This window comes from Schistocerca gregaria, chromosome 3 (assembly GCF_023897955.1).
Source record: "Schistocerca gregaria isolate iqSchGreg1 chromosome 3, iqSchGreg1.2, whole genome shotgun sequence".
In the NCBI taxonomy this organism is placed as follows: domain Eukaryota; kingdom Metazoa; phylum Arthropoda; class Insecta; order Orthoptera; family Acrididae; genus Schistocerca; species Schistocerca gregaria.
In genome coordinates, this window is record NC_064922.1 from 353,970,367 (window position 1) to 353,983,992 (window position 13,626).

General features: G+C 37.6%; 1 protein-coding gene across 2 annotated transcripts in view; it reads left to right on the forward strand.

Annotated features, from left to right (window-relative positions):
- Nucleotides 1–7,046: 7,046 nt before the first annotated feature.
- LOC126354292 (O-phosphoseryl-tRNA(Sec) selenium transferase) overlaps nt 7,047–13,626 on the forward strand; it is an 86,028-nt gene continuing 79,448 nt past the window's right edge. Inside the window, exons 1-3 of one of the 2 annotated variants that reach the window (XM_050003838.1) lie at nt 7,051–7,431; nt 7,774–7,947; nt 11,335–11,464. In XM_050003838.1, the coding sequence (XP_049859795.1) occupies nt 7,834–7,947; nt 11,335–11,464 (244 nt within the window). In that variant the 5' untranslated portion in view covers nt 7,051–7,431; nt 7,774–7,833. Of the gene's footprint in view, nt 7,432–7,773; nt 7,948–11,334; nt 11,465–13,626 lie in introns of both variants that reach the window. The other variant, XM_050003839.1, reaches the window with a different exon arrangement.

The window sequence follows — 13,626 nt, forward strand, 5'->3', positions numbered from 1 at the left end:
TGGAAATTCTTATTTTCCTCTCTATCAAAAATCTTGGGGTACAATCTGCTCTTAGCTGGAATTCTGAGGCTATCCCTATAAGGTTACCTGTCACGTGAACAGCTATTGTCTCGTTTATCTCACAGTTCTAGAAGAATGAAACAGGGGATAAAATATTAGTCTTTTTGTTGTGCTGTGCTAACACAATGTTCCACTATTGCAAATTTATCTGGTTGTATGACAACAGTGTTTATCATATTTAATTTGCATTCTACAGCATTTCGAGCAGTATGTGACATTTCGCAGTATCTCATATATGTCTTTTTCCCTAAAATCTAAGTCTTCATTGAAGAGGGCCCAACAAATTCTTCATTTTTGTAGGGCTCCAAGGACTCAGATAATGTTGTGTCTTACAGTCACAGATGTGAATATGGGCAGCCATCAGCTGTATAATGGAATGACGACAATGAAACTTTGAGTCAAATTGGGACTCGAACCCAGATTTCCCACTTCACACAAGCGATTGCTTTAATCGTTTTGGCTGTCTATGCGCGACTCAAGGCCAGAACCTAACTGCCGTAGGTCGTCATTCCTGAGCCACAACATGTACTTGTACACACATTGTGTAATTCCCTACAGGGGAGGACATTTTAATTGTAAGTCACTGCCTGGAATCAGTGGATAAATGCAACATTGCAGTGCCTTCGTTACTGAGAAGAATTATGCACTGTTCATTCGGACATGCATGTCTAAAGGAACATTTCTCAACAAATGACACACACACACTATAGTATGTATACATCGTAATGTTGTGTCTGCTGAGGACTCTTAACGATTCTTGAGGAAATACCAGCAAAGCATGTCAAGAATGCCTTAATAGTGGGTGCCTGTGTCTCTTCATTTTTTCTCTTGGTACTCTCTTTTTCGCTGTCTGCAACGAATTTGTTTTTTAGAACAGCATTCTATCAGAAAAGTGATCACTGGGACTCTACAAGGATCAGACACGATGCACGCTCTGTTAGCGTAATACACAATCACATTGTGTATTGTACTTGATGGTGACAACTTGTAGCTTGCATATACAAATCACTTTGAGATGGCTTGCAGTACACGCTGTGCCCCAGTGTGCTGTCAGCTCCCTTTTATAATAAAACGTCTACAATGTGTAATGCACCATCTGTTATCAACTCCATTGTGAACTGAACGTTCAGGTCGTGTGAAAATCGCATGCAATGTTAAAGGAGCATAGTTAACGTTTCTGTTCCATGATCCTGTACCACAAATGTATCAGTGACATGCTGTAGAAAGCAGGACACTTATAACATGGCCAGCTGTATTGCTTTCAGTTCATTATACATATGCACTGATTCACGAGGGGATGTCAACAAGTAAATGGACTTTTGAGAAAAGGAATATTTAATTTTAATGATAGCAAACTGAAACAGGGATTATTTTTCTGCCTAACCTCCCTCCACTTCAATTCATTTTGTCCACCGTTCCACAAGTTTTTTGATTCCATCGGAAAAAAGTTTTTTGGTTGCTGCAAATCGTCTTCCCCTGAGCGCTTCCTTTAATATATGGAATTCGCTTGGAACCAGGTGTGGACTTTATGGCGGGTGTTCCAGCAATTCAAATCATAACTCCTTTACTGTTTCGGCCGTCCATTCGGCAGTAATTGGCCAGCTTCATCTTGCTCCAGGATGACACCATCTCGCAGTTTTTTGCGACGTTTGGTTCTAATTGCAGGTTTCAGTTTATTTTACAACACATCACAATAGTGCCCACTGTTCACATTTTCGTCTCTTGTGGTGAAATGAAGGGTTACCACACCTTCCATGTGTTCAGAATAGTGTTAGCACAAATCTTACCAGCTGATGGTTGATGTTTCAATTTCTTCACTTCTGGTGATCATGGACGTTTCCAGACCTTGCTCACAATCTTATTTTCTGATTCTTGATGATGCACCCACGTTTTGTTCACAGTAATGAATTGCTGTAAAAATTCATCTCCCTTGTGATGGTAATGGGCCAAATGTTTACGACAGATGTCCATATTTTGCACTTTATGCTACACTGATAATTCTTTCGGTACCCTCCTTGCACACACTTCCTGAAAATTTATCCTCTTATGTAAGATGAAATACGCTGAACCATGACTGATATGTAAAAGTATTGGCGATTTCGTCCAATATGACCCATCTGTTTCCCATTGTCATACGCTCAATGACTTTCACTTGTTGACGTCGATCACCTTCCTTATCTTTCCTCAGCACATAGAGAAGTTCTTCCCTGTTAGAAGCTCTCTATCCATTCATAGATATTGCTTCACAATAAACAGCTGTCACCAAACTGCGGATGCATTCGACGAATATTTTCCGCAGGTTTAACACCTTCTGCAAACAAAAAGCGAATCATTGCCCTCATTTCCTCCTTGGTGTAGATCGACAATCTAGGTGCCATGTTTCGCGGTCTCCCACAATATGGCGACTAATGTGGGAATAAGAATGACATGTTGAATAGAACTCTTGCAGACGACGATATTTCAGCCCTCAATACTAGCAGAGTCATCAAGTCCTATGACGTGAAATCGCAAAAGTCCCTTTGGTTTTCGACTTCTCCTCATACAAACAAGAAATGTGGAAAAGAGTACAATTTGTCTGTGATATCACAACCATTCACCCAAAAGGTTTTGCTGTACCATACTTTTATTTGTAGTCCTTTTAATTAAGTTTTGTTCAGAAAATGTCTCTGGGCCCTATCTTCAAATATTGGCAAAGAGATATTTCCTCCTAGTCAGTCTCATTGAATTTTAGTACAATTTTTGTCACACACTAGATACTGCTTACATGAGGACTCCTGTTCAAACCCAAACAAGAAACTGCATTCACCCATGCAACTCAAACATAAGCAGAAAGGAAATGTTTTTGGAGCATTAGTACCCTAATTTCAAGAAATAAGGTACATGTAACTCCTGTTCCTCATTGATGGCTAGATTATTCTCGTTATCTTATCTTCAGAAATATAGTTGTGGCTGATAACTTCGACATTCTAAATATTATAAGTTGTAGACCAGTATAGATATAAATTGGAAACCTGCTATCCGAATGTCATTTGGGAGAACGGCTGGAGGAAAAGAGGAACTGCAATCTGACGATGTACTAGAAGAGGAAGTGTAGATTTAAAGTGGATCGACACAGGAATATAGCATCGATGCACAGAACAGATAAAAACTCCCAGCTCCCTCCAAACTGCTTCCCCTCTTCCTCGGCACATTATGTTTCAATGAAATGCAATTCATCTTGTGTCCATTTATTATTATCGATTAGCTTGGTTGGCTGATTTGGTATTTGTGCCACAGTCTCTCTTCAGAAACAATGAATTCGTAAGATTATAAAACGTTTGAGACAAGTGCCATTGGAGGATATGTGATTTCTCCTCAGTCAAACAAGTCATTGTTACTCAACAGTGTTGCTGAGCTCATCTTATATTGTCACTTGAAGAGATTTTTTGTCTTGTGGTAATAATGGGGTGACTGGTATAAACTGGGAATGATGTTATTAACTTTATTAACGCATTCTGTTTGCAAAAATTATTACAGGTTGATTACCACTGGTCGTCAGCCCAATACAAAATGGAATGAGGATCATAAACTCTAAAGCTGAAGTTTAGTTTTTATGTAACAAATAATGATTAAAAGTTGCCTGAACTATAGAGTCAAAATGATGCTAGCTTTATGGCCTCATTCTTTCACTGTATATGTATGAAACATTTTGATGCCTTCAATAATCAAAGAACTAGAAAGTACATTGACTCGATAGTCATCGGTAAAAAGAAGATTAAGTTTTAACAGGAGAAACTTTAAGTTCAATCTTGTAGGCAAATTGGGATTCATTTGATCTTGTAGAACAGCCAGTGATGGTTAAATAATATTTCTTGTATATGTTCCCGAAACTTCCAATGTAATGGCCACAACAATATGCAGAGATTTCAACAATATGAACAATATGTTAACTGTAAATTTGCCGATCAGCTCTAGTCCTGACTTGGAAGAAAGGTCGATTCACACTACGTATCAACAGACTGGAACAGACTCTCATGTCATGTCATCATCAATTGGTGGAGGATTCACACTAGATGGGCATCAAAATTATGTCAATTTACTTAGCTCAGTACTGAATGGTGAAAGTGAGGTTATGAGATATAACCTATAAAACTAAAAGTCAGAGTGTAGTATCAGAATTGAGGAACTAACAAGATAAAGTTTATTATGACCAAAGCAAATTTAATAGCAGATATTCTTCATCAGTTTTATGTGGTAAATTGCTGAGAAGTGAAACATTTCAAAATCGACATTTAATTGCCAATAAAAATATGTAAGTACAATATATATATGAGGGAGTACACAGGGCCTGTTTACCTTGTTATAATGTTTTTTTTCCTACTTAGAAAATGATGTCATTTTTCCCCTTGGGATAGAGGTGATTTTTTTTTCATTTTATAAAGGGTTATGTAAAAAAATGCTTCATCAATTGATGTTCTCATTTATGCAAAATGTAGAAGCTCTGTTCTGGCATTGTAAAATCTGAATTATTTTTCTCTTTCAGATATCTGGCCTCTCTTAAAGAAGAATACTCAATGGAAAAAAATATTCAAGTCATCACGGAACATTTGCAATTTGTCACGGAAACAAAGCAAATAATAAATAAATATTAATAAGAAAAAAAGCGCGAAACCCACTACTATAAATTGAGTGAACGCGACGATAAAAGGTTAACTCCTGCCGTTAGCAGAGGACAAAACGATTCCCCTCACCAACGTCAACGTCAAAACTATTTTCCTGAAAACCTTATGTGATAATTTGTTTTTGCTTACAGCTAACGTTGGTTGCTATTGTTACGAAAAACAATGATTTTGACCTCCGTGCGTAATGCAAGAGGTGCCTCCACAGCGCGAGGCAGGCATGGCTTGTTACCCCCTCCCACCGCAGCTCCTCAGCCCTTATCGATAGCTTTGGTGAGCTTGCTTACTCCGCTCTCTACAAACCCACAGGTGATCGGGCAATTACAGTTAACATACTGTATCAGCTAGCCGTGCTAATTAAGCCCTCTTAAAATTTCCAGTGAGGAAAAAGTTTCCATTGTATATCAATGAGGCGTTTGATCCCAAACATAAGGTTTTACGCACTTTTTTCATTATCTTGGCTCTTGTTATCGAACGGAGGTAGGCATAGGTTATTTCTTCAGTTTGCTTGCCATCAGCGATCGATACAGACGAATCTGTTGTAAAAGGTATTGACGCGAATAGTTCTTAAGTTTTCTTTAATTCCGATACGGATCTTTGCTAACAATGCAAGTGAGGTGGAGTAGTTGTAGCAGTTTCGGTATTAAAATCTCTTTCTGGCCACCATATGTACTTAAAAAAGGTCTCTGTGGCTTGTTTGAGTTATTTCGGACGAAATCTGGAATGGATCCTTCAACAATTTCAAGGGAAATCTCAGTCGCTTTCTTTCCAATGACTGCGCTAATGACATCGATATCAGCACTCTCATTAACATTTAAATGCTAGTTTGGACTGAGACAAAAATTTTCTGCTTTATTAGCGTTTTCTATTAGTTTTAATACTTACTTAGCGGTATTCAAAATGTTGTCATTGGTCTGAATTACTGTTTCGTCAATATTTTTTCCAGAGACGTGTACCTGGAACTTCTGCGGATATTTGCTTGCCGGAGCATGTTTATTACTCCATCCTAAAGCCCGGTCCACACGCAACGATCTGTCTGCGCAGACGTCGGCGCAGATGTCCGTGCATGCAAAAGATCACAGCAAATGTGGTGTGTTCACACGACACAAACCCCAATCTGCTACTCGCCCGCCATCTGTCGGGGTAGAAAAGAAATATCCGTGGCAGGCGACTATGCTCCCCGTAAACGTCAAAAATTTAATTCAGTTATTTTGAAATACAGAAACAGAGGAAGTTCTGTTGAGGTCTGTGTTCGCAACTTGTGTTGCAAAAAACATTCAGACCAACTGCAGGAAACAGAAAGCGGTCAAAATGGTGTAGACAGTGGCTGCTAAAGCGAAAGCAGTTTTCTCACGAAAATTTACTTCGAGAGTTGCAGGGCGAACCTGTTTTGTTTTACATTACCTCGTGTTCCATTTACTGGCACATTGACGCTCCAATTTCATCTTCGATTGTACTCCTGCTTGGTCTTGGCGTTTCTTGATCACTAAGAAAGCCAAGCAGATCAAAATACCATAACGTTGGCTGGTATACTTGATCTACTCTTACACCAGATTTATAGATTTCTCAACTTTGGATAACTCTTTTCGGTAAATAGTTCGCTGACAGACTTAATTTACTTGACTTGCCTTCCTGAACTCATCCTTCAGGACAGCGTAAATAGCTTAACATATGTTGGGTATTATTTTAATCGACGCTTGTTTCGATATTGCAGTTGAAAATTCCAAATCCTTGTAGCTCCTTCCTGTTGCTAGGAATCTTAATGTTACCGCCAGCCGTTCATGAGGAGAAATTGCCCTTGTCATACAAGTATTTTTTCTCATAATATGAGGGGTTACAAGCTTTAAGAGATAATTATAAGTTTAGACATCCATCCGCAAATAATTTCGCCAGTTTCTCTGTTTGCCGAGGCGTCCACTGCCCGCATTTTTTCAATTAGAGCATTGTATGCTGCTGTCTTTTTGTCTCGGTCACTATATTCTTTACTTTTAATCTTCCACTAACATGGGTGGTTTCTATGCACTTCAATGAATTCACTTACAAAGTCTCGAGAACGCTGACGAGTATCAACCATTTTAATGACCTGTGCGCACAAATACAAACACTAGACTGATCAAAAAGCTGTTTCGCGCCAGATTTGCGGCGATCTCCTGTCCACACGTTCCAACTTGTCTGCGCAGATGTGGTTTGAACCCACAGATTTGAGAGGTTTCGCGCAAACCTCCAACTCCAACTTCCAGGTTTGCACACGTCTCAGTTTGGTGCAAATCTTCTGTCGACATGCAACGATCTGTCTGCGCAGACAGATCGTTGCGTGTGGATGGGCCTTAATGTAAGAGGACTTGATCCGACTCACGCCCCAAACTGCAATTACGTTTACAGCCGAAAAGAATTGAAATATTACAAGCATTCTTATTTCGCCGGTGGTTTACATAGTCTTTCCTCGAGCGCTATAGTACGCTTTGAGTTAATGAATACGAGATTATTAAATGCCGTTTTTGGTATTTGTTTTGATGTATTCGTGTATGAGCTACTGGACACATTCCTAATTGTGAATACCTTGTAATTAGAGCGCCTGTATAGAGTCTACTACTAATCTACAATTAGCGGCATCTGTTGAGTAACACTGCTACTAAAACCGTGAACAGACGAAATACCTAGCGCGCATGTGTCAAGGGAAAGAAAGCAACGAAGGAAGGGTGTTGAGGTTTTGGTACGTGGTTTCTGCAAATTTTATGCTATTTCAGTATTTTCAGTGAGCACTTGGGATTGTTTTGAAACAAAAGTCAAAAATATTTCATAGAAACGCAGGCGAAATGCTGGAAAGTGTTAAAAATTTGTAGTTACGAGTTTTGCAGTTTACGTGTCAAGTGCATCGTTAATACGTTCCCCGATTGTTTTAATATAACAGTGCATTCTTGAATTAATGTTCATGTTGAATTAGTATTTGTACTTGGGGGTATTCTCTTCATTTGTCTGATAGTGCTCGCCATCTATGACACCTGTTTTCATTTCTATATCAACATCATACCTCATGTGACGCACTGTTTATTAGGAATGGCAGTTACAAATTAGCACCGCAAAGCTCTCCAGCCGACTCCGATTTTGTGAAAATATGAATAGTCACAGTTTTACATTAGCTGAACGGCTAATTCCGGCGACTTATTTACAACAAGCGGCAGCAGCAAAGAAAACGAGAGAGAGCCTCGTCAGACAACTCATTGAACAGGTAGGCCCGAGAAAGTTTTACCATCACATCTTGAAATACGAATAGCCCATAAATATACCCACTGTCATCCGCAGTCTGTTGAAACTTGATAAGCACTATTAATGTCTACGTGTATTAGGGGTGTGAATTTGTGTTTGTTTAGCGTGTTGATAAAATTTGGCGTTAACACGATACTCTGTAGTTTTCATATCGCCATAGGGTAATATTACTTACTACCTGTGTTTTAAGAAGCGTTTGTTATAAATGTAAATGGTTGTTGTACATTTGTGTGCGGGATTGGTCAACATTCCAAGTGTTTACATCCCACTGACAACCAGTATGTACAATTTCTTGGGAACTGTCGATTCATTTTTTGCACATTTAGCAGAGTTCAAAACTGGAACATGCACTTCTCTGGCTAATGTAAGCTTTGTAAGGCTTATGCAATCCACTTCATTGTAAAACAAATACAGTGCATTGATCACTAAGTAAGTGTACCCTCTGTAGGGATGGTGTTCCTCCTTGTTAGTGGGAAGTTTTTCCGTTGAAGAAGTTCAACATAATCGGTTGCCAGAAGTGTCAGTAGCTTTACTTTATTAGGCTATGTGGGATGACACAAAGATCCAATGCCACTTAGCAAAACATTATCATCACACTTTTTGTTTTATTTGTTTTTGTTTTTGCAGTTTTAAATTAACGTAGTTTTAATGTTTTGTAAATTTGTATGATTAAATTAGAGAGAAGCTAGAAGCACGTCCACATAAATAAGTTGACACTATTTTGTTCAATTAAATGTATTTCTCGTGGATAGATCTTTCAGCTTAGCTTTGTTACAGGAAAGTGAATAATTAAAATGGCCAGTAAGTATGGCTTTGTATGCTGTGTAGTACTTGTGAATGTGTAGCCTTAACCCAATGGTTTATTATTTTGCTTACAACATGCTATCATTGTTAACACCTAGCCATAACATTAACAATATACCTCCTTTTAGTAAATGCAAATTGCTACATAGAAATGAGTATATTCATAGGACATGATTGTGTATTTGAAGAATTACATGTTCACCATCAGCTATACAGATTTATTAATTATTTTCTTCTAGTTTCAGTCATAGCAACTATTGTCACTGAAAGACTATACATGGATTAGAATAAAAAAATGATTGCCAGTTAAGCATGAAAGATGGGCATGTTGTCAGTTCACTTTTATGCGCAAGCACAACATGGCTCCGGTAGCACTAGCTGTGCAGTTCCGTACTGAATATGTTCACATGTTCCCTATTAACATGCAGTCTTCAGTTCACTTTGCAGGATCCCTCTGATCTTATCACTTTCGTAAGCAATTTCACTGTTTGTGTCACTCATTCTGTTAAAGAAACATACCACATAGAGAAGCAAAACAAAGAGTAGATCACAACAATTAAGTGATACAGCACAATTTTCTGCTGCTGAGGTAATTGAGCGGTATGGCAGCAGTGCACATAGCAGAGAGTGTAATCCAACTAGTGCAATGATTGGTTGTTGCTATAGTAGTGTAAACAACTAACTCTGTCACTATGTTCACTTATTTTTGTTGGATAAGAATAACAATGTACACACAGGATAAAAAGCATAAGTTGTCAACTTTATCAAGGAAAATATGCAGAAGTACTAAAAGATCTGTGCATTTGATGGCTAGGCAATTCAATTTTCTTTGTAATGCACAGCTTTTTGATAAGTATCTTAAGTACTTCCACTTATAACAGTGATCAACCTGACAGCTTACTTGCTTTATCTTGTGTGTACATTGTCCATTTGCTTTTGTTGTTATAGTGTTCCCGTGAAGATGGTTGCTGTGACTGATACTGGTAGAAAATAATAATAAATTTTCAGCTGATTGTAAACATCCAATTCTTTAAATTCCTGACAGACATATTGAATCAGTCTGTTAACCTATAACAAACATATACAAAACTATACAATAACACTACCAAATTATTTTAAATAAATTGGCAAAATAGAGGAAGGAGGATGATAAGAAAGGTAAATAAATTAAAAGTGAGAGGAGCAGCAAATATTCATTGATTTACAATAATGAAAGCACTTTATGGTATAAGGAAGTTCTTTAGTAGCATGATTTCCGTTCTGCAGTACGAACTGAAGGAGTGACAACTTTTGTGAATACATTAGTGAATGTTTTTTCGTCCCCAACATAATTTTAATAATCTCCTGTAGTTTATTATCAAATTAAAAATAAGATTATATGACACAGCAATTATATGCTATATTTATATTCAAGAAAACTACATTTGTGGTGACAAATATTTTCTTGCAGGTCAGTAGCAATGCAAATAACATTTCCCCACAAAAACCAGTTGTCAACTTTCTCGCACCCTGCTTAGCATAAATATTTCAGTGAAGACGTCGCTGTTGCATCAAATAATAATAGAACTATAGTATTCATTAAAGCGAGTGTTCGTATGAAAATTTACTTGAATCTAACTCAGCATGTGACTAGCAGAGAATTCATCTCCCTTGATTAATGTCTAATCTGTATTTCTCTTTTACTGGCGGGACTATACTTTTGTAAGTTATATTCTGAAGTTCTGCCTGCTCAGTCTCGTGCTATTTCCACAGTAAACTGATATGCTTACTATCTTTCAGTAAATATGAAAAATAATTTTTGTAAACTAATTTTTTTTCTCTGTATTAATGTACTGAATATTTATATACTATATAAATAATATTTTAATTAGCGGTATAATGCTGTGGACACATTATCTCTAATTTTTTTTTAGTCCTGCTATTTAAATTCATAAAAATCTACATGATTGGTAGATGCTGTGGTGGTGCTGAGAACAATTTCTACCATGTTTATGGCTTGAATAAAATAACTTTTTGATTGACAGATTGCAGTGGTTCAGTTGGTGGAGGGGCGGGGGTGGGAAGGCAAAGCTTCGAACATGCTGCCAGCCATACTTGATGAGGCTCCACTTGTGGCAACTAAACGAGCAACACATTGAGCATGTGGCTCTTGAGAAAAAAAACTAAGGTTGGCTAGTGACTGGCCAAATGACAATCACAAAATTATTTTAATCTAAATTAGACATAGGTGGCTCTCACCGGGTGTTCGGAAGCAAGATGGTGGATTGACATCTAGTTTTATGTTGCCAGTGACAGAATAACAAAAGGCCTGTGTTGTGTTGGTGAAAGTAAGCTAAACTTGTAGGTCCCAACCTAACCCCAACCACAAGTTTTACTTTATGTCCGGCATTGATAATATTGATTGATCTGTGACCTCCCGTTGATACCTAAAATTGCCCTCTGATTGCTTATGTGAAATGCATTACCAACATACTAGCAGTAGTGGAAAAATGTTTTGGTCTTCTGTCTCTACTGCTGAAAATTGATTTTTGTGTTCTGCTTACAGAGAAAATGGCCAGAAGAGGGATGGGATGACACCACTATAGAGATGTTTCTCACTGATTTGTCTCAGATGGACAGTAATAATTTCCCTGGTAACTGTGGCATTGGTGAGAGAGAAGCGAGAATTGCCTCAGGTGACTGCACAGATTTAGATATCAAATACACAGAATAAGATTTTTTCCTGTCTTTGGTACAGAGAGTGTTAACTTTTTTGCATTCACTTTGTATTTTAAAACAGCATTTAACTGATTTTTGATATACTGTTAAGGATACAGGCTACTTTTCTGGCTCAGTATTATGTAAATATCAGCACCTATTTCTTTCAGGCACTGTTTATAATGTATAGGTTTTACAGATTTTTTGTGAATATCAGATAATACAGCACTCTTTCTAAACAAATTAGAAGTATTTTGGACATTTTCGAACCTGATTAGGGTTATTAAAAAAATTACAAAGAAATTGATGCAATTTTTTCCCCCCTAAATGCATCCTCAAATTTGAGGTACCATTTAATCCAATGTTACGCATTTGTAAGAGACCAGATTCGTACCAGATGTTAATGACATAATTGCTGAGGCACTAAACTAATTTAATTCTACCTATTACGTATATTATAAAGATAAAAAAAATCACATCTTACATTTTAATATTCATAATTTTTTCTTAATAAAAATGTTATTTTTTCTATAATTTAGTCGATTTTGCAGTAAAGGTTAGGGCTACTTTGTGAGTATGGACTATTGCAAGTTACAGAGAAAAATTAGAGCAATGCTTTATAAACTGTAGGAAATATTTGCACCTGAATTCTGAAAAATACAACTTGCGGGAAATTGTGAATGAAGATATGAGTCCAATTAAACTGTGCCTCAGAACATTCCTGAAGAATAGTCTTCATCCTTTTCATCTTCAAGCTTCCTCTTGGCATTACTTTTAGCACTTCTTGCTTCTTTGCTAACTGGAAGAGCGAATCTTTCAGTTTCATGCACCCGTTGTCTGTCACACGCAAGCAATTGATCTTCCATATTAGAGTGACATTTTATGCTTAAATTTCTCAGTACTTCCAACCTTCCTATCACTCCATCATTGAAACATATCACTGCATCTAGTAAACCAACTTTAATTGTTTTTAGTCCTACAAAAACATTTTTGGGTAATCTTTCACATATGCAATGGTTGAAACTTTCATTTGTATTCTGAGTGCCCCCATGAAGACATTTACTAAGCAAAACAGCGTTACTCTGGTCTCTAAAAATTGGTTTTATTTCATCCATAATAGGCACGGGAAGAGAATGCTTATGATGGCATATTTGACCACTTTCTTGTGTTATTTGGTAACCATACCAAGAATCTGTTCCTTTAGGGCAAAGTCTGTGAGCAGGGTGGTCATCTGTGGACAACTTACGAAAGTAGGTGGCCCATACAGCTTTTATCATTGCTGTAACATCATTCAGAGGTGCAGTTTGTCTAATAGCCAGTCCATAATAACTCAGAAGGGTGTCTATTTCAGTTTCTGTAAATCTGCCTCGGCCAGACGGAGCTTTTCCATTAAATAGCAACTTTCCTTTCGTTTCTCTTCGTGGCTTCCTCAATCTAGCACCCATCCTCTTTTGCACAAGTCCACAACACTCCAATTCTGTTACCAAGGTATTACCATAAACATTGAACTTGTTAATTTTATTGAAAGCATTAGAGTCCCCATCACGTTGGTACTTCGTATATCTAACGTTATAAATGGGCACCGACCTCTGAAGTATATTTAGAGCTCCATCACACTCCATACCTCTTCTTAACCATCATAATTCTTAGAACAATGATGTTCAATATGTCCTTCAGTGCTACCATAGCAGGTGTGGCAGTACTTACATAAGCACTCAACAACAACTACTTTTCTATTCTCCAGAGAAGTAGCACTCACAACACCATTCAAGGAATGCTCTTCTTGATGTTTCCATATCCCGTCAAGTGCAACAGCAGTGTCCCTGGTTTCACTAATATTTTTAGTTTCTTCTACTGCATGTTTCATAGATGCTTTAGACACAAATGTCAAGGCACCTAAAAGTATTTTTATGTACTAGTTGAACCTACTAGGAGGAGATGGAGGAGGAGGGAGGTCCATCAAACCACAAAACGTTTGAGCAGCCTTTTTTCCTTGTCCTATTGCAGACATTGCATACACTAGCTTCAAATTCACATCATAATGAATTATGCACAATGTTTGAAGTCATTTTCGAGGTAGATTTATTGCAGGATCTACACAGAACAACTAATTGTGATGCTAAACCCTTCCTTATACTTT